This window comes from Bombus affinis, chromosome 1 (genome assembly GCF_024516045.1).
Source record: "Bombus affinis isolate iyBomAffi1 chromosome 1, iyBomAffi1.2, whole genome shotgun sequence".
In the NCBI taxonomy this organism is placed as follows: Eukaryota; Metazoa; Arthropoda; class Insecta; order Hymenoptera; family Apidae; genus Bombus; species Bombus affinis.
In genome coordinates this window covers 15,477,332-15,502,723 of record NC_066344.1, presented here as the reverse complement: position 1 = coordinate 15,502,723, position 25,392 = coordinate 15,477,332, and the positions used below count along the sequence as shown (strand labels likewise).

General features: G+C 41.9%; 1 protein-coding gene and 1 long non-coding RNA gene across 3 annotated transcripts in view; one reads left to right on the top strand and one right to left on the bottom strand.

Moving 5' to 3' along the window:
- Window positions 1-15,673, top strand: part of LOC126922765 (uncharacterized) — a 48,184-nt gene extending 32,511 nt beyond the window's left edge. Inside the window, exons 3-5 of one of the 2 annotated variants that reach the window (XR_007712928.1) lie at window positions 14,156-14,304; window positions 14,431-15,384; window positions 15,441-15,673. This is a non-coding gene — a long non-coding RNA (uncharacterized LOC126922765). Of the gene's footprint in view, window positions 1-14,155; window positions 14,305-14,430 lie in introns of both variants that reach the window. The other variant, XR_007712926.1, reaches the window with a different exon arrangement.
- Window positions 4,949-21,685, bottom strand: LOC126922408 (probable G-protein coupled receptor B0563.6). Its single transcript, XM_050734975.1, has 5 exons — window positions 21,382-21,685; window positions 7,127-7,276; window positions 6,659-6,909; window positions 6,295-6,582; window positions 4,949-6,200 (listed from the first exon to the last, which is right to left on the bottom strand). Exons 1-5 carry the CDS (start codon window positions 21,683-21,685, stop codon window positions 5,532-5,534), a joined length of 1,662 nt encoding a protein of 553 aa, XP_050590932.1. The 3' UTR covers window positions 4,949-5,531.
- Between the last annotated feature and the right edge of the window lie 3,707 nt (window positions 21,686-25,392).

Here is a 25,392-nt window from a genome sequence, read left to right as displayed (position 1 = left end):
AGAAAATACTGCGCCCGACGATCATCGGAAGAAAACGAAGAAGGTGTCCCGCCATTTGCAGATTCGTAAGAATCAGCAGGGTAAGCCTATAAGAAGCATGTGCACCGTATGTTACGAGAAGAAGAGTCAAACTGTCGCGCGCGAAGAAGCGAGAAAAAACGTAAAAGAGACTGAAACATATTGTTCGGAGTGTCCGAAATCAGCCGAAACGTGTTTGGAATGTTTCAACCATGCGACATAGCACAACGCGATATTTTATCCAGAATATAAATTAATCAAAAGTATGGTACAATGTGTTTTTAATATTTTTATGTTGTATATCCCATGTTTAATTAATTCGAACAAGAAGAGCGTCACACCACGGAAGCATACCCGTCACACAGATATGGGTGACATGGCGACCAACGTGTAAAGAACATAATCTATTCAGCGGCGTTCGTAACGCGAAAACCAGCCACATAGATTCGCGTCGAAATTTTCCTTCCGCATTGCTTCGTCTCCTTCCATCGCGCGTATTCCTTGTTTCTCGAAAGGATATCGAAAAGATATTGCGAAAAAAAGAACGAGCGAAGTTTCTTTCGGTAAATTAGAACGACGATAGAGCAGAACATACGGACACGCAACAGCAGTATACACGTTCCTCGTGCATTTTCCCATGTTCGATGAATTAGTAACAAGGAAGAATCGTCTGGTACCTTGGCGTTGCACGTATTCCGTCGTACAAATTACGATGTCTGTCCAGTTGTCCGTAGTTTACCACGAAATCGCTACCTACCTATGACTCACATCGGCAACTTTTTCAACGGTTGATTGTGATTATGGAGTGCGTTCGACCCTCGCCAAATGGAAAAGGGAAACGTGCTTCATTTTTTATCGCCGCTGTAAATGCTTAAACTGGCACGCGAGCGCGATCGATTGCTTGGACGAAGCGACGAAAAATTCGATTTGGTGTTATTTATCAGTGCTCGGACCCTTTGGTATAGGGAAATACAACGTGAGAGGAAAGAACGCGGTATATTCGCTTGTGAAAAAGGCAGAACGATACAGTCTAGCGAGGATAAGCTACGAATAAATAATAGCGCGTACGTGGTAGGAAGTGTTTCGAGGATACTACAGATCGACCAAATGGAACACAGTCAACGTGCTTCGAGATTCGATTAAAATATTTGGCGTGTCACGCGTTGCTGTTCCAATTTCTAAGCCTACAGAAAAATATCCATCTTGTAGATTCGATTGCGGATAAACCAGACGTCCTGGCCGACGTTGCGAGTACGTAATTAGCCGTAAAAGAAGTGTGCGGGGTAAGCGATAGAAGAGGCCAAAGGAAGGACACGGTCCGTGAAGTTGGATAGCGGCAATTGTGGTGCGCAGGATTTGAAAAAATGCACGGTGGCTCTGCCGTAACGTGAACAGCTATTCGCCGGAATAAAATTCGCCGGAAAGGCAATAATTTGCTGTTTCACGCGATGCCTGTCGTTATCGAGGAAATTACGAGCGAAGGAACGCACAAGCTCCTCCGTTCTTCCCAGCAGACAGTTAGACGCGGTGTCCGCGGAAAATTACGTCTTTCGTCGTTGCACTTAAACTCGCGTTGCTCGCTGCGCTCGTAACCACCGCGTGCTCGTCTCAAGCACAGGCCGAGAGTCGTTGAAACGTTGTGCAAACGACGTCGACTCGCCATGTTCCACGGATTTTCTAACGAGCTTGCAGCGATATCTCCGATGGAAACACATCGCGCGTTCTCCTCTCAAGTTCCAACGAGTCTGTCGCCTTGAAAAAAACGTACTTGTCCCTGTGTTCCGGTGGTTCTAATCGGACTCGGCTCGAGCTTTCTGCCGCAGCGTTTTCCCCCAAAAAGCTGAAGCGCTTCCTACCGTCTGCTCTGGACTTTCGACGAACGTCTGAACGACTGAAAACCGAGCGGACAAGACTGCGATCCAGGGTCGTAACAGGCGACCAATTTGGCCTCCATCCTCGCAAGTACGGAACACTGCTAACTCCGAGTACGTGCTTACACTCGAACGTTTCGCAGTTTAATCTTCCTCGACGAGTTGGGGATAGTAACGATCGTTATCCGTCGACGCGATCGAATCACGCGAGTCTTAAACGTTGCAAGTATCGTAAACGTTTGTTAACGAGGAACAGGCTTCAGTACGTTAAATACGAAGAACACGGGACGAAGAGAGCAGGCGGAGAACGTAGATAATAGAACGAGATAAGGAAACTAATATTTGACGAAGCTAATTGTCTTACTACAATTAACAAGCGCCAGGGATGGCTCGCTTGGAGGCTGTTACGAATGAAAAATATCAATTGCATTATCGAACATGTTGACCGATATACACATTCGGTTAATAGGATTAAATTTCCCCTAAGAGGTACCGTATTGTTGCACAGAAACCACGAATGGGATCTACAGACTCTGCAAGGAGTCCAAACGATTCGACAATTGCCGCACAATTTATGGCATCGCTTAAGATACTACGAACAAAACAATGGCACACCACATGCGACGCCTTGTTCGTTCGCGGTATCTTAAGCGATGCTATGTTTAAATTAAAATGTCGCGAATGTAACGTAGGGGCCCGATACTTCTTTATCCTTAAAGTATGTACTTATTTACATATTTCTGTCGGGAAGGATTATCGGAGCCGGCGAGGGACCGACGAACAAAACGGACGGCAAACGATGTTAACGAGCACCGCGCGTTATTTCGTCGCTAATCTATTGGGATGAACGCGAATAAAACGAGACAATGGTATCGGAGTAATTAACGTTTACCGATAATCGACCGCACGCTTGTCGCATAGTCCCAAATGCGTCAGTAGTGCGAGTAGTTAGCGCGATAAATTAAAGAGGAGGAGCAACGAAGGGCGCAGTCAGTTCCATTCGTCGTGTCCCGTTACGTCGAACACAGCATCGCTGGAGAATATCGGTAAAGCAATGCCAGAAGGTGCTTTCCACTTTTCGCTTTCCGCTGTTCGTTTTCCGCTCGCCGCCACGAGCTCAAATAAACGCTGGCAACTGACTTTGCGACTCGACGTTCGTAAAGTGAAATTACATCCGACTGGATCGCTTTAAGATCATCGATTTCTCAATGGAACGCTGATTCGTTTCAGACGACCGTGCCTTTCACGTTATTCGAAATGAGAGCGCGTAGCTCGTCATTGATCGGCTGAGTATGTTCCGCGACGCGAAAATCGAAACATTCGAACGTTTAAATCTGCAACGATTTCATTCATCCGGAGCTCGCGCGCCGTGAGAACGTGATGACTATTCTCTCATCCGTCTCGCTGATCGCCGATACCATGCTTAATTTTTACGCAGCGAGACTGGCGGAATTTTGGGAAAGGCGAATGAGAAACGGCGAACGAGTATTCGTTGCTGGTCCCGTCACCGGCCCGTTGCGCTTTCCTTGCGAGCGGCGACGACGAAGCCACCCTGTATCGACCCAGCAACGCCCACCCAAACAGTAACCCCCACCATGGATGACCCTGTCTACTATCGCTCGCTGCCATCTCGCGTCCTCCAAAAATTTCTCGACGCGGTGCACGATGTCCTTTCTCGCTCTCCACTCCCTTCTCTTTCAGTCGGCTTCTTGGACCATCCAAATTTGATCGACTGCGGACAAAAGAGACTTCGGACAGGATGCGTCCGTCCGTCCGCCCCACGTCGCAAACAGCTCGAAAGGGACGGTTTGTTGGATGTGGACGTGGGACGTGACGCGTCGAGTATCGACTCCGCCGAAAAGTCGTCGAAACGCTGGATGATGAGCGTTTAGGAGACCAGCGAGTCAGGAGATTTACGCGGAAAACGCGACCGCGCTATTTCGTTTAAAACGAGGTGCGCTTTCCGATCGGAATTTAGCGTCTGCGTATATTCGTCGTACAGTTTCAACGAAATCCATTCTAAGGTCCATGATCATCCTAATAGGACGGATGAAAAGGTAGCAAACAGACACGTGTTCTCTGTTTGGACGCTTTTTCTGTTGGTCGATTCAAAGGCAAAACAGCAAATAGAAGGTGGCAAATAAAAGATTGGAATGACTTGAATAGGCACGAAACGAATACCTGGCAAATAACAAGATGTATTATTTAGCTGGAAGTAATCGTTTCGTCGCGACGAGGACGAGTCCACCGAACGAGTTTGGCGCTCTTCCGCGTCGCGTAGGTTGACGCGATGATATGGCACATTCTTAAGAACGCGTGATTTATTTTCTCAGTATATTCTCTGAGCCAATTCCAGTGGAAATATACAAATACTTTTATTTACGGTCGTAGAATCCATTCGTGAATTAATCTTTCGCCATGCTTTCTGTAGCTTCGACTTCGACAATACACAGGTTCCGTGGTAACCAGCGAGTCCTCGACAGCCATGTTTGCAGCTTTGTACGCATTTTTTCGTGTTTTGCTAGGTTAAAAAAATGGCTGCTCCTCTTCCGCCTCTTTCTTCTCTTCCATTAGCTTCTCGAGCGCTTTTGTCTTCTACGATAACCACAACGACAGTTGTTCGCTGCTCGTTGAACGAGATGAGAAACGGACTAGTGTCGTCTCTTTTTTTATTTTGTCTGTTTTTCTCCTGTAACGTCGACTGACTTTTATCGTTAATTATCTGCTGACTCGCTAAGCAGAGACGCGATATCTCGATCCTTGGTCACGCAACTTACCGACATTCGAAATTATCAAGCGAATTTATCAACGCGAAGCCTTCGTACGCTCGACTTTACCCACGCGGCACAGACAAATCCGAGTCACGTTCTCGATATAACAAAAGGCATAAAGATTGTGAACACGTTAGTGTTAGGAAACGCGAGAACAGGGAAGACGAGTTTTAGTCAGCCTTCGAGGGAACTAAAGGTGGAACCAATGCACGCGTTTAATTCGAGCTGTCGCTGAAATAGGGAGGATCGATTCCGCTCTTATTTTAAAATAAATCGGTGTCTTCGATATTTTCGGAACGTTCGCAAATATCTTTTATTAAATCCATTCTCTTACATTTCGAATACATTTCCGTTACATTCTTGACGCATCGCTGTGTGTTCAGAACTGTTCTATCGCGGAAGTATCGAGCTTGCTTGTCTCACTTCGCGTGTTGTCTCACTTTCGATCGTGTTGCGTATAGAAAACAAGATATAGAAGCGCAGAATCGTTCGCGCCTTCTTCGTAGAACGATCGGAACGAAATTTGATTTGAATCTCGACAAAATAGGTTTGCTTTCGTAACAGAGCGTAGAAAAGTCTCCTCGGAAATGCGGGGAAATCTCAGTGACAAAAGATGGCCGCCAAAATTTTAGTCTATGAATCGGTAGCACGTGCATATATTAGGTTGGCAACTAAGTGATTGCGGATTTTGTCAATACCACCTAATGGCAAAATCCGCAATCACTTATTTGCCAATCCAATATATTTCGGAAAGGCAACGGTTGTAACCAACGCGATATCTCCGCTCCGTTTCGTTCCGTTTCGTTCCGTCTCGTTCTGTTTCGTTCCGTTTCCTTTCGTTCCGCGTCGATATTAGCACGAGCCGATCTCGCTAGCGATTGACAAGATCGTGGAAATATCGGTCGGAACTGTAAATTTGTGGTTCGGTCGCCGAACCGATAAGGGTGGAATGCATCACAGTGAAAAATCGGTGAATCTTCTCGTTGGAGAGCTTCGACGGGAGAAACGATAGCTCGATATCGCGTTGGTTCGAGTTCGTTCCATAAGTGAAAAGCGAGTCGCGATATACTAATATCTGCCGATGTATCCGATATCGCGTTACGATATTTAACAGCCGCGGGATGCTTGTTAAAGCACTGCCGGAGGAAGTAGACTGATATACCGCGTCGAAGTTTTGCGGTTGGGAAAATTCAGTTTCGCGCGGTTTCTCTCCTTTCGGACGACTTTGGTGCGGATAGGATAGGAAGAGAGAGACTAAACGCCAGTAAACGCTGGCACGCGTTAAATGACCATGAGTCGCAACAGCGGTTGTCGGTAGTGTGGTGGTGGTGGTGGTAGTAGTGGTAGTGGTGGTGGTGGTCGGTCTCGGTATGGAGGAACGTTTCATCGGAAGTCCTCGTCCCTCGTGGCTGGTTTTCCTCCAGGGCCACTGCAGAGTGCGGATCAAGGTGTTTCGGAAATCCTCCGAGAACATGCAGTAGATGTAGAAGGTAATCGAGTAATTGATTACCTCTAGCAAATTGGCCAGCGCGCGAAACACCTGGAAGACGGGATTGCAATAAAAATGGGCATCGGTTTCCGAGCGAGGTGAATGGAACCGTGAACGGCTAGCGAGCGTAGCCTGGAACAATTACCTGGTAAGGATAGTGATTGAGATTGCTCTCCCTCAATGTGACATTCAGAATTACCATAGGACTAACGCAGACCAGAAACAATATGCTGGTACTGCCTAGAAGAAGCACGAGCCTTCTCTCTTCCGCGAATGTTCTCGGATCTTCGTCGTTGCTCGCTGTCCTGGACAGTGTCATTCGCCGACGACGTTCGCAGGATCGCCGATAGACTATCATTATTCGAAGATTGAAGCCAGCCAAAAGTATCGTCGGCGCTACTTTGAAAACGATCTCCAAAATTACCTTGTACACCTGCGCAGAAACGTCGATGGACAAAATTAGGAAAGGTTACGATAGCGATGGCCCAAATTACGCGAGTGTTAAATACCTGATAAAACATCGAGTCGAGATACGACTGATTTTCCCTCTTTTGATAAATAAGCGGACCATCCGGTGCTAGAAGACAAGTGGTAATTTCTTCGCGAAACACACTCGGAAGATAAACCAGAAACGTTGCAAGGGGAATGAGAACCACCGTTAAATGCGGAGGCCCACAGAGCGGACGAGTGTGCTGACCAGGCCGACAAACGCTAACGTAACGTTCCACCGTCAGTGCTAGCAGCATCATCACTCCAACCCCTGGAAGAAAGATCGATTCATAACCGAGCGTTTAGCGATAAGACTTTTTTCGTTTACCATCGAATGATATGTTGTCGGTAACTCGATCGATTTTTTCAAACACCAACGTGTTTCGCTTATAGATATTACGTATATATCGTATTCGTTTATAGATCTACTATGTGTACATCGATCTAGATCGCTGCAACGAAGCATTTAAAACGTTACAAGTTCTTACCTAAACAGCCGTTCCCTAAGAAAAGTTCGAGATGAGTATGATAGAAAGCTTGAGTCCAATTTCTCCATCGGCCTGTTTCTTTGTGAATAAGGACCCTGAGTGCGAAAGGGATGCAGAACAAAATTGCGAGAAGCGCGGCTGCTGAATAACCTGCAACAAAAGAGTAACAACGTCTTTACAAAGTAAACAAGTACGATAGCCGGAAGTAAGGATAGACTATCATCTATGTGCGTTATTACTTCATATCCTGCACATTCTACGCACGCACTGCGTCAGATAATCTATGAACATCGTCACAGCCAAGATACGCGATGAATTTATTACCCTACGGAACTTAGCGTCCGACGTTCTGAAATACCGATCGTTCAAAAACACCAAAGCTTTTCTTATGCCCTCTATGATTTAAAGCGGTGAACGAGGAAATACATGACATACATACATATGTAGGTATATGTACCTACAACGTACATTTCCATAGATACATTATTTGATTTGAGATATACACGCAGTTGCAAATTATTTAAAAAGCACTGTGATAAAAAAGTATTATACGTACACTGTATATCGATCACTGAAACCAGATATAGAAATAACAATTATTCGCTAAGAATAATTAACAGAATTGTTCTACTGACAATTATTATTTCTGCCTAATTCGTTCAAAGGAAGTCAACGCATTTCAAGCATTGTATATATCGCGTTTTAGAATCACCGTATATAGCATACGGCATGTTTGCTATGAAAATATTTGCTAGAACACTTGACTTCTCCAGGAAATCGCTTGTTCGCGTACGTCCTCGAGTCTTTCGCCGAGCAACAGGAAAAATATTGAAACTTCCTATCTATCTAGCAATTTTCATATTTCATTTACCGAGAAAATTTCTACGACGTACACTATACAAATCTGAATGGAGCTGTAATCGTGTCGTTTCAGCCAATTGGTTTCGTTTGCAGTTGTTAGACAAACCAGAATGGTCGATTACGTGGATTCGCACGAAACGAATTTCGCCTTGGAAAATGAAAGAGAATCACGTCATAAAAATCATGGTCATTCGAACATTTCGATTCGACAGATCTCGTCTGCGCCATCGTCCACAGGTTTGTCCAAGATCTCGTTTCTTTAATCGGCCGCGATTGATTCAATCGACTCGATTGAACGTCGAAAAATAGGATAACGGCGAGAAAGAGGAAAGTCAGATAAAAAGCGAAAGACAGGGAAGATTCCGAATTTCCATTGTCCGGTCTTCCGGACCATGTTTCCCGTGACAAAAAGTGAACTATAGGGGGTGGATAGAAAAAAGGGAAAATACATAGATCGCAAGAATGTTCCCTGGGATATATTGAGTTGCCAAGCCAATATATCAAAGATACAAAAATATACGAAATGCCCAAAGAAAATACTTGTTATTTCTCACACAAAAAAATATGTGTCAAATTTTTGTCAAGACAAAGTACACTTATATATTCTACATTGTTTTCTTTTGCTTGCGGTTCTAATAACACAGTTAATAATATGGTTCTAATAATATATTCAAAATCCAAGAGTTGATCTTACATCGCACTTTGGATATTTTAAGTGCACTTTTGCAAAACTAATGATTCTGACTTATATTCTTTCACTTGCTGACCACAGATTTAGTAGGCGAAATAAAGAGCCCTATTTAAGTTTCATTTCCCTGGTAACATTTCTAAAAGTACGAAATTTCATAAACATAAATTAATATTTATTTATAGTATTATTTTCTTTTGTCATAATAAAGACTATGCGTAATTCACGATTACATGTGCGTTCTATAATTAGCGTATGAGCATTGACATTCCGAAATATGCTGTTCCAAAAATCACAAATCAATGGTGTGTATGCAAATCATTGAAAAATTTTACTGAATTGATAAATTTTCAATATTTTGTCCATTAATCGTGTGAATAGAAAACTAAATCATTACATTATTATTTAAAATAATTATACTATAAACTGCAAAAAGAAAGAGCTTTAACTTTAAATTGATTTTCAACGAGAGAAATTCGAACGAAAAAAGTTATACCAAACCGTGAGTTTCGAGTGAGGTTATCTTGATAAACTTTACTCTATGACTATGGATGACAGCGTTGAGTAGCGTGAAATGGTGTTGAACGATTATGCGCGTGATCATAACCGTTAGAAAATTGCGCCATTTTTTAATTGTAAGTAAGATCATTTTTTAACATTTTTTGGTATCATGGTGAAACATTCATGATATCCTGGGACATGTGTGGTTTAGTGATAGTGTGAATCTTCCAATTGCACGACTGCCTTTGGACAAAACTCGTCACTACGCTTCATAGAAGTAGCTAACAAGAACTTTGCGCACGAGGTAACATTTTCTATCGGGTTCTTTCGAGAAAAGCCGCTTTTTGACTGTAAACAAAATGTCGGTGGATGCCCTGAGCGATGCGGAATTGCGTAGCAAACTGATAAAGTACGGATATCCAGTGTGCCCGGTAACACAAACCACTAGAAAGATTCTCTTAAAGAAGCTAAAAAATCTCATGGAAATTCGAGGCGGTACAAAGTCACGACATTCATTGGCTGCCAGGTACTTTTATTTTATTGTATTTTTGCAATTATTTACTATTTAATATTATTATTTAGTATCTTTGCAATATCTCAATGTTTCTTTAAATCACTTGTTTCATTCAATTTTTCTATTATCTTTGATTTAAATGTCGTAATGTAATAATATTAGTAAACATGGAATACTTTCAATTTGTAATTTTACCTTCACTCAATTATTCTTCCAATGAAAGGTTCGTGCATTCTTATATGCTTATGCATTATTTGAGATAATGGTTAAGCTTATGAATTTTGTAATAAAATTTTAGATACAACATTGAGGATACAGATGATGACACAAGTACAATGACTAGTAAAAAGAAGAAGACTATAGCGAGTAATAGAAGGCAAACTCTAGCAAATCCTATAGATAATAGAACCGGGACGACTAGATTCGACGCTCGTACATATCGAGCGTTAGGAAGGATACTTGTCAAAGGACAGACGGAGAATGAGAGAGAGAGAGAGAGAGAGAGAGGAAGAGAGAATTTGCCAGCAGCGTTTAAGATTCTGGCGGTAGTCGAGGCAGCAACGAACCGGAACGTCGCGTGTCTTTCTTTACGACTCGTTTCGCCCATTTGTCGTACTTACTCGAATTCACTGTGAGAATGTTATTCGCCGAGTTATTGACAACGGTGTTCGAGGTTCGGGGGCAAACGCGCGCTTTAGACGACGGACTTCGTGACGAACAGGTAAACCGGTAGCTCCGACCTCCGTGACTTTTCACCTTTAACATGGTGCCATATATCCGTAGGAAATCGAACCGTTTCGAGGAAAACGCAGCAGGACAATAGCTGTGCTCGGTGGAGATTCGATAGCGAAAATCCAAAGGTGTCGTATGCGCAGGTAGAAGAATCGGAAATTCACGAGGAACGAAATAATTCGGACAAAAGAGGTGACCGAGGATGATAAGAAAAGGCAGAAAAAGAAGATGAATCGCAGAGACGTTCTTCTCGTTATCCTCCGATACCAAGGACGAAACTTAAGATCGGGGCCACTGAATCTGCTTAGCTACCAAGGGAAACGCAACGACGACGGCCCCGCCTTCGCTCCTTTCGTTCCTCTCGCCTGCCGCTTTGCGTCTCGCCCTCTTCCTTCTCGGTGTCATGCAAATTCCGCTTCATGCTCCTGATGAACATCCATTGCATCCGGCGAAAACGCTGCAAACCACGGTTTTGCTTGTCCGTTTATTCGCGATTTTCTTTCGCCGCCAATCAATTGTACGTATAGACAGGTGTATTTAAATATTTCGAGCGTCGCGCCACGTTATCGAGATGTATCGATAGAATATATCGCATATGTTTGTTATTGCGAGAAGGACATTCCGAGACGAGAAGGGGTCGATGATCGATTTCGGGCGTCGTTGTTCGCGTTTGCATCAACAACGACACCTTCGACAACCCGATGACAACTTGGTTCGCGAATACGGAAAATTATTCGTTTCGAAAACATCAGCGAAACCGGTGACAAAATGTCACCGCGGGACAAGCTCGGGACAGTCGACCTACTTTTTCAAACTATCGCAATGGCCACCTGATTCCTATTACTATAAAATCATACGACCAATTTCTCCTGCAATTCGGATACGGCCAACTATCGAACGACGCTTCCCAGACTGCCGACTAGGGACCACATCCTTTTATCGTACTATCCAAGCTCTTTGCGTTTTATCGTAGCGCACGTTTCCCAAGTAGCCGACCTTAATTCCACGTATACTACGAGAAAACCGGATAGAAATATTCGAATGGATAATTCGTGGTTACGAGCGGTGCGACGTTACGCTTTAAAAGCGACTTTTTCTGGTCGATTGGAGGAAAGGGAGGAATCGCGTCGCAAAGCGTAGAGACACGATGCGACGCGAAGTAACGGGGCAGCAACGTCACTGAACAAGGCAGAGGAGATTCTAAGCGCGTTCGTTCTCACTTTCTGGCGGCAAAGTTGCGCAGGAGGCGGCTCCTTTATGATCGAGAATGCTTTGGTAATGCGAACTGCTTTCGATATCTGGCGGTTTTCGTGCCTTTCGAACGATCTTCTCGCCACAGCTATGCGCCACCCAGATCATTTGGTCCTTCCGCTCGCTTTGCTTTTCGCGATAGGCAGACGAGTACATCTGTCAAGATACTCGAAAATCGCCTCTATTTGTAATACGTAAATACCGGTAAGAAATCTAGCGCGATAAAAATACGTCGCTGAAACGGACGCTACGGAGTAAACAACTTTTCGAGCAGCTTCGATAAACAACGTGTTACGTAGGGTCGTTTCTTGCCTGGCACCTATCGCCTCGAGAGACGACAACCGCCTTTGCAAATTCGAGTTTCATTCTATAGAGAAAATAACCAACACCAACTGTGGCGGTGGATACGAGGCTCAGCCGGTTTCTTAGAACGACGACAAAATAACGCAGGAGTCTCGAACGACCTTCATGAATATTTATCCGTAATGTTCTAATAAACCGGCAGACGCTATACCAAATTCGATTAAATAGCAACAAGAATAATTGACTGGTAATTGGAACGAATGTTTGCCAATTCACATATTTCCGTCTTCTTCTGCAAATTTCGTACGTTGGTCGAAGAACCAGATTGTTCTGTTATCGTGACATAAAAAAAAAAAAAAAGAAAAGAAAATATATAAAGACAGCCGCCGCAGAATTTTCGAGACTCAAATTCAGGAGTAAGGGTCGATATTATCCGCGACGTGTTACTCAGTCTTGGCTTGGACGGTTGTACGTAACCACGAGCTACATAGGAGAGCGAGTAGATCGTTAAATCTACCGCGTGCCCTGGCATCAAGTTGCTCATGTTCGAGACGCAGACGTTTCGAGACGGTGGCAAATTCGATTAAGCGCGCACTCGCTGCTTCCGATTTTTCCAAATGTTCGGATCGTTGATGTTCTTCGCGCAAGATTTTCATCGACCGCGAGTAATTACACAGATATCCAATTGCGCACGTAGTGTCCTCGCAATTTCTTTGGTTCACCGCTCGGTCCTAGTCCACGTGATAATGTGCCACCTGCTAAAGTTAGCCGGAATAGCTTATCGTCCGAACATGTTTCGCAGTTCCATCTAGCAGTAAGTTGGGCCAAGCTAAAAGAAGCTGTCTGACAATCGTAATTCACTGGTTCGCAAGCCCAATTGAACCGTCATGTGCAAGCGACCACCTTGGGTCAAGGAACCGACTGTCCCGAATGCTTGCCAGATGCTGCCAGAAGACGATGTCCATTTTAACTGTGACTCGAATATGCTCGAACTTTGACCAAGTTTCGACTATTCCTTTATTAGAACTACCGATAGTTAACACGAAGCTATTTCTACCAAAACCAGTCAAAATGACTGGTCTTGAAAAAATATGTAATAATAGAATATTTGTATATTTATTGATTCATTACTTTCTTACAGAAGGAATTCCATGTTATGTAGTATATTTTTGGTATTATTAATCCATCTGGAACCATGATCCCTAAATGAGGGTTGACACATTTATAAAATTGTAGAATCAGTCATTTTGACTGATGTGGTATTTCTAGTGTAAATATATAGCGATCTAGCGATCAATCCGGAATTTTCCCGATAGCTGATATCGTTATATCGAATGATACGCAGTAAAAATTGTAAAAACATGTGGGAAGTTGTATAAAACGAGGAAACTGGTTAATTAGGGTTCGATAAACAGATTGCAGGACCCTTTTACACTTTGACAAGTACAAGTACAAGTACAAGTACTTTGACAAGTTTTACATTTTGACTGGTATTGATATAAGTAGCCTTGATACAAAATTATTTTCAGTTTGAGTACATAAAAAACAAAATAAAATTCATTATATTGTACATTTCATTATATTACATAACACGAAGTAGGAATTTTAAAATAAAATAGTAAAATCAGTCAATTTGACTGGTGTGGTAGTTGTGCTATTATCCTACTTTCACTGTAGATGGCGAAATGATTGAACAGTTGTGTCCACCGAACGATGCCATAATACCTGGTCGACCTTTTAAATTAAGAGCAAGTTGTCGATAGTTTCGTAATGGTGGCTAATGGTGTTGACGACAGGTGTGATGACGAAGCAGTGACATGTTTGAGGAGGCTAGCGTTCGAAGCAAAGTGACGATGGAATAATCTTCGTCTGATTTATCGTGTTGGTAGGACGTGCAGCGATAAAAACGTTGACTGAAAATTCGATCCTCCAGTGGTTCGCTGTTCTCAATACGATCGCTTTCTATATATCGCGCGACGAGTCGCAATCGAAATCGAAATCGAAGATCACGCCGTCCCGTATAACCGAGATTATCTACGAGTTAGTCTAATTTGCATAAAACCGAAGCCCGTTTCCCATTTCGATTCTCTTTCGATGAAATCGCGCAGGCTGCATACAGCCAGCGTACAACTTTTTCTCTGTCGCAGACGCTAACTCGATCTATCGCTCTGATATACAGGTGTTCGGGTAGAATGGCCAAGGAAGCAATTTAGCTGTCCTTTTGAAAGCCGGATCGTGGAAAACGAACTTCCAACACGATTAACGATAATTTGTGATCGACAGTGGAGTTGCCGAGATTTTGCCACGACGTAGCAGCGCATGATGTAGGTACGTGGATTTTTATCGTTGAAAGACTCACGTCCGACGAATTCGTCGAAACGTGTGACGGTTTGTTTAATGATAAGAGTAGAACAACTTGTTATTGTTACTATTCTAACAAATCTTTTGTTACAGCACAGATTACATAATCATAAGATACGTAAGTGAAGAATTATGCGAAGATCTCGATTGTTTCGACGTACCATTTTTAGGCGCTGTCTTATCCGCACTTTGCATCGAAACACACATCGCCGATGATCGTAAGCAGTTTATACGCTAAAGGGTTTTTGACTCGTCGATTTAATTAAATTGAAAAAGAATTTAACCCTTTGCACTCGAGGGGCGATTCTCAGTCGCCACGTCGTAACCGTGTGGCAAATCGAGAGGAGAATGAGAGGCGACAGTCCCTGTTTACGAGAGCGCAGTATTGGTTCATAAATAGATTCCTTAGCTCTTTATATTGTTTGTTATGAAGTGTGAAGCGTTACAGTTTAAGATGCAGGTGAAATATTTATGCTCAAATTCTGCCGAAACTATGGTTCTGTAAACGTTAATTCAGATTCGACGACCGTGATACGAGTATTATAGTTTCGTAAATTTAAAAGCTCCAAAAAATGGATTTGGAAATTTGTTTAATTAATTCATATATCCTGTAAAAAAGCAAAAGAACGAAGGGCCACTTAACCACCTGCGAGTTATAAAACCTTTTTTTCCAAAAGTATACCAGTTGAGAAGAGAAATTCGGTTAAATGGAAAGCTGTATGTAATTTTAACAGGAAGAGAAAAGGATTGTAAGGTGTGTTCTTACCGAAACAAAGCAGGAGAAAGACACGAAATAACTTATTATTGCGATACTTGTGCCGACAAGCCAAGAATGCATCTTGCCAGATGTTTTACAAATTATCGTAAAAGTACAGAAAAATATTAAAAAACGATATGTTCAAAGATGTAATATTGTAGTATGGTGGACAAATGGCCTAAGAAATATCGGGTGAATTATAAACAATATTGCGGGAAGGCCTAAGTGCCCTTAAGCTAAAAAGGCCTGGCAGTTTTACCGGGGAGTCGAGTAGTGAGAAGTCGAGTTGAGTTAGTTGTGAGTTTAGAGTCGAGGTGAGAGAAGTTGAATAGTCGTGAGTGGAGAGTCGAGGTGTGAGGAGTTGAGTAGTCGTGAGTTGAGAGTTGAGTTGCCGAGTTGTTATGAGTTATAAACTATTAGTTGCGAGTTGTGAATTAACTATTTAGTTATAGCACATTATTGTATTTAGTTCACGTTAAGTAACCATCGTTTCCTGCCTAATCCATTGTAAATAGATCTATCGATCAATAAACTTATTATATAGGATAAATAAAATAAAGAATCCTATAATATATATAACTTTTTTAAAGTTAATCTTTGTATAAAATCGTTTTACATTACATACAAGACATACAAGACATTACATACAAATCACCTCGAGTTGCTGCTAGTCGAGTGCAAAACATAACATAAATGAAATTAAATGTACAAAGAAGTAACATAAAATACGGTTACAGGTAGCGAAACAGAAACAGAGAATTGGCGTGAGATGGTCGCCGAGGCGAACGTTGCAGATAGAAATTCAGTCGAGCGATGGATAAAGATCGGTGGAAGGTAGGACGCGTATCTTTGTACACGCGAATATGCCATCTAGATATGTATTCGAGTCTGTTTTACATATGTATACACGGCGTTGGGCCGTAGCTTTCGTCGTTTCCGAGCACGTCTCAAATTGCATTTCCTTACGCACAAATTCTTGCGCCCCAATACCCTAGGATTCGCAATATTTCCACGCTCAAAGGCACGTCCTTTTAGTCCGACCTCATCCTAATCCTCGATCTCACCCACCGCGTGTTCCACATCGTGCATATCGATAGACTTGCGAGAGTTGGTGCGATGCGCGCCATGCGCCACCGCCGCACCTTCCTTTCCCTCTTTCCTTCTCACCTGCCACCCATTCCACAATCTCTTGCTCGCTCCATCCTCTGCCTTTCTGCCCTTTAACCGATTCCTACCGTTTAATCGCACGTCTGGTCGCGCGTCGCGCTGCATCGCAATATGCAGTCGATATACTTTCCAACTTTTCTCTGCTCTTTCAAACGAATCGAAAGAGAAGCTTTTTTCAATATCCTCCGACTTAACGAGAATAAGAAGAGAAGAGAAGAAAAAAAGGTTTGCGAGCAGTTTCGCGTTGATTACTCGCGTCCGACGAAGGTAGACGTGGAACGTGAGGTCGTTCTTTTCGCGGACAAATCAGTCGACAATTTAGTCGCCTTAACGGAAAGACGGATCGAAGCAAACTTGTCGATGGATGCCGATGGATCGATCAAGCCGCCACGAAGCTTCGAAAAGACAAGGTGGTCCGGACGAGGAAAGGAAAGATACTCGCGAAAGGGTACGGAGACGAGGAAACAAGTAGAATATGAAAAATGAATGCGCACAAGGAAAAAATGATAAATGAGAAAACGGCAGGCTGAGAAGGCGATTACGAACAGCAAGGGCGTAATCGTTTAGCGACGAGAAAAAGGGGAGAAAGCCGAAGGTAACCGCTCGTTAACCGCATCTGGTTATCGAAACTTGGAAGCTGGGGAAGCAGAAATCAAATAAGAAAATAGACATTGGTGATGAAGAACAGAACGAGAATGGGAGGAAAATAAGACGAGAGAGCAGCTTTTTTCGAAATGGAACGGTAGCGAAAGCTATAAATCGAGGACGCTGGACGCGCGGCTCTTCTTTTCTACTTTGCTGCTTTTCGCAGTTGGGTTAAAGCGATGCGCGTGGTTTCAGCGTCTCGAGGAAACCGAGTAAACCTCGAAGGAATCTCGATAGAATTTTTCACATCCGGAAGCAGCGCAGCAGACGTTCCTCCCAGCGGGTGTCGATGTCGCGCGTCTGATTGGTGGTCCTCTCTTGCTGATTTACTCGATTTCCGGCTGACTTGCACGTGTTCTCGAGGAACAAGCAAGATAATTTCTCGCGGCGCCTAAAGTTCTAGTGGCAGCTAAACACGCTTCTCGCCGCGGTATTGGATTCAAGTTCGATCTGGTGATTAAACTTGCAAAAGCTACGTTCACCGTACAAATTTTCCGAGTAGCGTAAATTGGAGGAATTGCAGATGGTCGCGCGTTCATACAGCCACGGTAATTGATCCGTCGCGAACGCTTGTTTGCTCGACTTTCCGTAAACATGACGCAAATTAATGATTCGTCAACATGTAAAAGCAAAGCGTAAACTTGCCACGGCTACCTTTCTGATACTACGAGTATATCTCTATAGTATGTATTCGAAGATATTCCGTTCAATCGCGTACCAAATCGTTGGTAATATCGCAGCGACACATGAGTCAACAGAAGGTTCGAATTCGGAGAGACTGACATTATTGTACCTTGGAATATCAACGTTGTTTCGGTTTGCTAGATCTTAAAATAAACGAACTGCGGACAAAATATTCTTGCCATTATTTGTAATCGTCAATCGGAATTGCATTCGAACTTTTTATAACACCTGTTGATATTGGTGAAGTTTTAGGTTAGCAACTAAGTGATTGCGGATTTTGTTAATACCACCTAACGACAAAATCCCCAATCACTTAGTTGCCAACCCAATAACTACTTCAAGAAAAACTCTACATATTTTATTTTGCATATCCGTGACCTGGAGACTACTGTTACGAAGAGAATAGAATTTAGTGAAACAAAAAGTTGGAAATAAGGAGAGGTCCATATTATTGTGCCGTTGAATATAAATTTTGTTTTGGATTACAAGGTCTCGAAACAAAAGAGCTATAAATAGATTTCTATCGCTGTTTCTTACAACCTTCAGCTAGAGCTTCAAGGTTAACTTTTTGGTAATGTCTTTTGCTATAAATATATGAACGTGGTGCCAATCAATCCTCTTCTTTTATTGTATTGCAACACTGTAAGAGTGAGGATCTGGATCATCGTACACTATACTTATACTTATTTCAATATATTTTTCTATTATTAGGTTGTCCGAAAAGTTTCTTTCGTTTTATAAGGAGATAATACACGTACAATGTCTTTTGGTTTATATTAGTTTATCGAATTATGCACGAACATAATAATAGAAATATAACGAAATGGATCATACCTAATTCAATAAAATAATATAAAACAGAAATTGTTGTTCATCTATTATCACCTTATGATACGAAAGAAACTTTTCGGACAACCTAATACAAATTCATCCTCTCGTTCCTCTATCAGTTAACCTCAACAAATATGAATAGACGAACGCGCTGCCTAGGATAGTGGAATAGTCGAGTAATTAAAAAGTAGAAGAGTTGAATTGTTGTGGGAGTTTCGAGCGGCATACACTGTCTTTGTACTTGTACTTACAGTGATTTTAATATAATTGACTATTACAATTTTATCATTCGTCTCTTTGTTAAATAAACCAACATGTTTAACACTTAACGCTTCAAGCGTGCCTCTCGAGCACCACCGATGTGCGGCGCTTTACTTCAAATGTATTTTTGGGTCGTTATCAATAATTGTTTACAAATAAAAAATAATTCTCCTCAGTGAGTTACAAGCGATCAGTAAAGACAGTCAGATGTGAATCTGTTTTATCGCAAACCCATCTATTTGAATTATGTCGAGAAGAAAAATGAATTATCTTTGTGAGGAAAATATAGATTGTGACGATGATAATTTTGATTTTCGTATTTATAATGATGTAGCTGTTGACTTGGATAACAGTTATAGTGAGAGCAGTGATAGTGATATTCTTGTTGCTGGAAGAAGAAGAAAAATAAGAAAACTTTCATCGAGTGAGGAAAGTGCAAATGATGGAGGACCACAGGAAGAAAATCTAACCAAGAGTATTTGCAACGTAAGATCTTCTGATTGGCAGGAAATTTTTAACGAAGATATCATTCCACAACGACATGAATTTTCGACTGGTAGAAAGACTCCTGGTCCGCGGGTACACAACTTATGCGAACCTATTCAGTACTTTCAATTATTTTTTACTAATGCCGAAAGGGAAAAAGAAAAAGTGTCTCGTTTATTTACCCAAAGCAAATAACGCGGTAAAAAACAAACAGTTTTTTACTGTGAGACCTGTGAACGCAAACCCAGTTTACATCCCAATGAATGTTTTAAAAAATTCCACACATTACTCAATTATAATCTCTTCTCAGATGAATAAAGATTGTTTTCAATAACTTTAATATTATAATTAATGTCATTGTAGCATTTCAAATCTGACACTTAAAAACTTGCAAATCCAAGTATGATGAGAATAAGTTGAAGTTGCCGATCGATATTCACAATTAAAAATCGGAGCGTTAACCCTTTGCATTCCGAATTTTATTTCAATTTCGTTACCAGCAGTTCCCAACGCTTTTAAGTGTTTTATTTGAAATCTACTTCAACTAAAAAATAAGACGATCTAAATAAATAAAGGAAGAAAGAAATTCACTTAAATAGCAGTTTTATTCACACTATTGTTGTATTTTGTAATTTTTAAGTGTATGATATATCTTGAAACAATTTCCCGGATGCAACCTTGCTTTCCTTTCGCACGTTTCACAAAAAAATGTGCACATGAAAGAATATCGAGTGGGAATCGACAAAGGAGCTCCTGAGATAAAAACTAATGTCGAGTCACGCTCGACATGGGAGTGCAAAGGGTTAAGTGTTAATAAACCACCTCAATGTATTTCGCAAATATACGCGCAACTATATATCTAGAGATTAAGAAAGAGGCTTGCCGGGAATAGATGGTAGTGTCCCGCGGAGCTTGGTGAATTCGAGCGTGGCCGAAAGGACAGAGTGCCGGAGAAACGAGGAAAATATCGAAATTGAATTGTCCTGTAATTTCCTTCTAATGTATCGACCTCGCCTGATCGGAAACGAGCGTCTACTCGAAGGATACACGTTGCAAACCACCGAAACCTTCGATACGAAATTCTTTCTCTAGACGAACTTACACGACGATCAACGACTTGTTCCACTTCTATCGTCGATTCGAGATACGATCGTGAATAAATTTTAGCAAGAAACTTAACGACCGAGGCTGGATCCAGTCGATAAGCTACTAATGCAAACATGTTTTCAGCTTTACGAAGCGAACGTTAGCCCTAAGACGGCCGGCGAATATAACGAGAAACGATAAACAGATCTTGCGATGCGTCGTCGAACGAAATAGGACACTTCTTGAAAAATGACGACCTGTGTGGCCGATGAGTCACAGTGGCATCAAGTCGCACAGTCATGGGTCATGGCACAAAGTCTTCGATAAAACAAACGATTATGATTCCCCTTTGCGGGATTCCTCCGAAAGAACGTCGCGACAGTCGGTCTCTTATCTACAGCTGTAGCCTGTAACGAGAAAAATTAATGAAATTACTGTAGGAAAATCGTACGCGAGTCTGTCTCTGCTCTATTTCTCCCTTGTTTTCTATCGCGCGCCAATTGCTAAACGAATGTCCGACGGAGAATTTAGTTTACAAGTTGTTCGAGAATTATCACAGTCGCTGTTATTTTGGCCTAGTATCAAGATGATAAAGCCGGGCGTTCCACTTGGCAAAGGTCTGGCGTCCTTTATCAAGCTAGTTAAACGTCCGCGAGTTATTTCGTTATTTAATTAGGTAATCGTATTCATTTCGCCAAATGTTCGGGCCACGTGTTTCTTTACGATAGAACGCGAGCAACGGAAGATATTGCATAGAAGGTAAATCGTAGATCTCGTTTAACAGTGACGCACGTGTACGAATGGTTGCCGTCGACTAGGCGTTCGAAGATCGACGTGGCCGTACCTTTCGCCCCAATATTACGTAAACATGGAATAACTTTATTTCAAGATATCGCGTCTCGGTTCGCTAATGATCTTACTTCTCTGCGCTTTTTCTTTATCCTGTTGAAACTTGGTCACGATCCACGATAATTACACTCCTCTTACACATTATTCCTCGAAACGTTCGTGCAAAAGTATAAATCATCTTCTGTTTTTTTTTTCTTTTTTTTTTCTCTCTTGCACGCCAACACGAGCCGTAAAAACGTAAATACAAAGCGTTAGAGCATCCACGGACAATGACTTACCTCTCATGTAGATGTAAGCGGTTCCTCGCATATTGCGTCTGGTAAGCACTACCAAGTTTAAAATATTGCCGACGATTCCAAAGCAACAGATGGTAGGCAGGATAATGCCGTAGCTGATTCGTCTCAAAGATGGAGTTCGAGGATCCTCCGATACTTCGAGATCTTCCACTAGGCATATTCGTGTCCCCGCGTCTGTTACGTTCACTGTATCCATCATTTTGCTTCTGCCCCTCTCTGCCATGCACTCTTTTCCTCGCTGTTTCTCGCATTTACAGCTGCCCCAACTTCGAACCAAATCGTTCATTTCATCTTACATCTGGTGAATCGACGTCGAACATCGAGCATTGCACGTGTCAGCCGGCTTGGTCGCGGCTTCCGTGTGTCTCATCGGGTGTTCTCCCTCCTGCGGGTTCGCAAATCTCAAGCCAACTATCGCGCAACTGGATTACGTAGAAAATAGTTGGCGATGCAACAGGTACAACGGTGACTCGCGATTCATTACGAATAAGCACTTGGACATTGGAGGAATCCGGACGCGTGATTAGTCACTGCTCGCACCTACGATAATTCTCTCTCTTCTTTATTTCACCGAGGAATCCGAACGTGCTCTTCCGGACAATTTGTACGCAGCCATTTTCTATCCGCCGCCGAATTCTCTCATCTTCTCACCTAAAAACAAAGAATCATTGTACAGTGGGATATTTCCTGCTTTATTAGATGCAACGTCTATTTTCTCACCAACTTAATCGGAAACGAGGGGAAGAGTGGACCAACGGTGGTGGAATGAGATGCCGGAAAAGGTCTGACGGTGGTTCCCTGCCGCGGCAAAAGGAACGTCACGAGTGGCGCTCGTGAAAACGGGTAATGACGTAATAGAAAAGGGAGAAGAAACGGCCACGCCACATGCAAACGGATACAATTCACGCTTCGTCGTATGACGAAGCTGTGCGTAAGAAAAGATCAGGTGACTTCGTATCTCGACTGGGAATTGTACGTTTGCAGCGGTGTAGGTTTACAAGCAGCTACGTCCGTCATCCTGCGATCCGCACGCTATCAATTTCAAGTTTGAACTCTTTCCACTTGAGAGGCGACTCTCCCTGTTTATGTTAGATTTTGACATGTCCAATTGATAAGAGTGCAACATTGGTTCGTAAATTGGTTCCTTAGCTCTTTGTGTTCTTTGTTAGGAAGTGTAAAGTGTTAGACTTTAACATTTAGCCAACCGCGCGCGCCACAGCGAGCTATACCTTTCCACCGCGCAATTTTTCAAATATCGAGGACTAATATTCGCTACTTGAAAAAACAGAGAAGTCTAAAAATCGTTTAAGTGGTTAATTATATTTGCGGTAATGATTTTATTTAACGATTTCATATATTGTTTGTACGAAACATCAAATTAAAAGTATAAAGAAATATAGGTAAAATTAAAAATATTAACCCTTTGCACTCCGAATTTTATTTCGATTTCGTTACCAGCAACTTTTCCCAACGCTTTTAAGTGTTTTATTTGAAATTTACTTGAACTAAAAAGTAAGACAATTTAAATAAATAAAGGAAGAAAGAAATTCGCTTAAATAGCAGTTTTATTCACACTATTGTTGTATTTGGTAATTTTTAAATGTATGATATATCTTGAAACAATTTCCAGGATGTAGTCCTGCTTTTCTTTCGCACGTTTCACTAAAAAAGGTGGACATGAAAGAACGTCGAGTGGGACTCGACAAAGGAGCTCCTGAGATAAAAACTGATGTCGAGCCGCACTCGACATAGGAGTGCAAGGGGTTAAAGATGACTAAAGATACATAACACGACTTGAACGTGAAATTCAAAATTCATAACGCATGTTAATATTTTTTTACAATGTGGTATCATTCGATTATAACTTTATTTATAATATAACTTCTCCATTAATTTTAACACCACTAAATTGGTGTATTTTATTATATACTGTACTTCGTAAATGCAGTAAAAGTAGCACAATCATTTGGCAACAATATCAGGTAAGAAAAAAGAAAACGCGTTGCTAAAGTCAAAAAGGGAGATCTCCCTATTCGGTTGGTAAAGTGTTAAAATGTCTCCAACGTTAATTCGGATTCGACGATCATGGCAAAAGTGTTATAGTTTAGAAACCCTAAGAAAATGATTTTTGCAAGTGAAATTAGCTGAAATGAAGATGAACTTAATTTTAAACTGTTGAAAAATGAGATCAATTATATTCAAGAATGTATCTTGGTGAATGTTTTATAAATTATTTTACAACAAAAATACAGAAATTAATATTACAAAATTCTATTTTCAAAGATGTAAATATAGATAAATTATTAGAATATAATGTTTTGGTAAGTTAATTTGCATATAAAAGCATTTCACAGTAGCTGTAAGACACGTGTCGCGTATACGCTAAATCACCCGGAGTAGTCGCTACGTCCGACCGAAAAAGTCCTCGAGTGCAAGGGGTTAAACGAACTCTGGGAAAATAGTTAAATGTATTCTGTACGAGGACGTGTGCCGCTATTGCTGTTCTTTCTTTACGCTTGAAGACATTTCTACATGGCGGGAATTTTGATATCTGTTCGCGTGTGCGATCGTTCGATTCGGATGCAGAGAGCAACGCGTTATAAAAATATTTCACGAGTATGTTTACGCAAGTAAGTCGACAAACTTTCCTTGCAACGCGGAGATTTTCCGCGAGAAACGATTCTAAGAAACCGAGCGAAGCGCGAGATGTATCGTGACGGTAGAAAGAGTTAGAAAGATAAAATATGAAAAGCAACGAGGCAACCGTAACTTTACGAGCAACCGTCTTTCGTAGATTTCATAAAGATTCTCGTTTGAACAAGATCTCCGCTTCTCTCTTTGCGCCACCGTAAACGCTCGCATCCCCTCCACTTGCTCCATTCCCTAGGTTCGTAAAATTACCCTAATAATTTATTTACCAATGCCCTGAAATCTAATCGCTTCTATCGAACTGAATATACGAGCACCACATTAATAATCTCCGTGCCATCGATACGTTTTTCCCTGGTGAATGCGCAATTTTCAGAGGGATTCCGATGAAAGTTCGTCCGGCCGCTGTGTTGGGTAATGTTTCCTTTGAGCCGATCTCGCACGATCGTTAACCGAGGGAAGAGCAGAAGAGAAAAAGTGTGGTAAGTGGACGATAATAGCGATATTATACGACGTGGAAAAATAAAGCTGTCTGGAAGAGGAACATAGCGTAATGTAACGTAACGTACGACGTATACGTAACGTAATAGACGAATTTTCGAGAAAGTAAAATACATGGCTTTTCTTACGAACCGACTGTCGTCGATCATGCGTGTTCCATAGATTGTTATCCACGGTTATCCACACTTTGACTGCCACGCCGAAATCACATGTTTCGCTGAGGACGCCACGGGAGTATTTTTATTATTCAAAGCATATAATGGCAAAATAATAATAAATTGATCATGTAAGATAACATTTTTCTCCAATGGACCGTTTATATTATTGGTGGTCACGGGCGACCACCGTGGCGCCTTGGTAATTGTTGATAGCGACATATATAACAAGGCTTTGTTTATTTCAACAAACCATTTGTTACGCCCTGAGGCTCACTATAGGCCGTGTTCCCAACCGTCTCCCTTATTACTACAGTGTCGCAGACAGATCGTCTTACATGACCGTCGAGATATACACAAAGTAGCGATAAACACATAGTTGTCGTCAAGCAGTGAGTCCTAGAAACATCGACTCGCCTTCGGTCCGTTATTTTATCTACACAAAGAAGGTGACATACGTGATCATAGGCGAGAACGGTTGCGAGAGCCGAGCGTGGTGGGGGTCGTCTTCCAGAGAAGACGAAGGAAAAAATCAAAGGGCAGTCAGTATCATTTGAGGATTCAAACCGAATGCATCGAGAGGTTCAGAGAAATAAAATCAAGGTCGCTTAGTCAAACCAATTCGTCAAGGAATATCATAAAGTCGAGTCGGATTATAATAACAAACTAACTGTATCATCGTTAAATC

Excerpts from the sequence above, each read along its gene's own strand:
- LOC126922408 (XM_050734975.1), bottom strand. The coding sequence starts at position 21,685 with ATGAACGATTTGGTTCGAAGTTGGGGCAGCTGTAAATGCGAGAAACAG. Across the intron at positions 7,277-21,381 it reads CGCTTACATCTACATGAGAG|GTTATTCAGCAGCCGCGCTT; the intron begins GTAAGTCATTGT and ends CTTTTGTTGCAG. Across the intron at positions 6,910-7,126 it reads CTTAGGGAACGGCTGTTTAG|GGGTTGGAGTGATGATGCTG; the intron begins GTAAGAACTTGT and ends TCTTTCTTCCAG.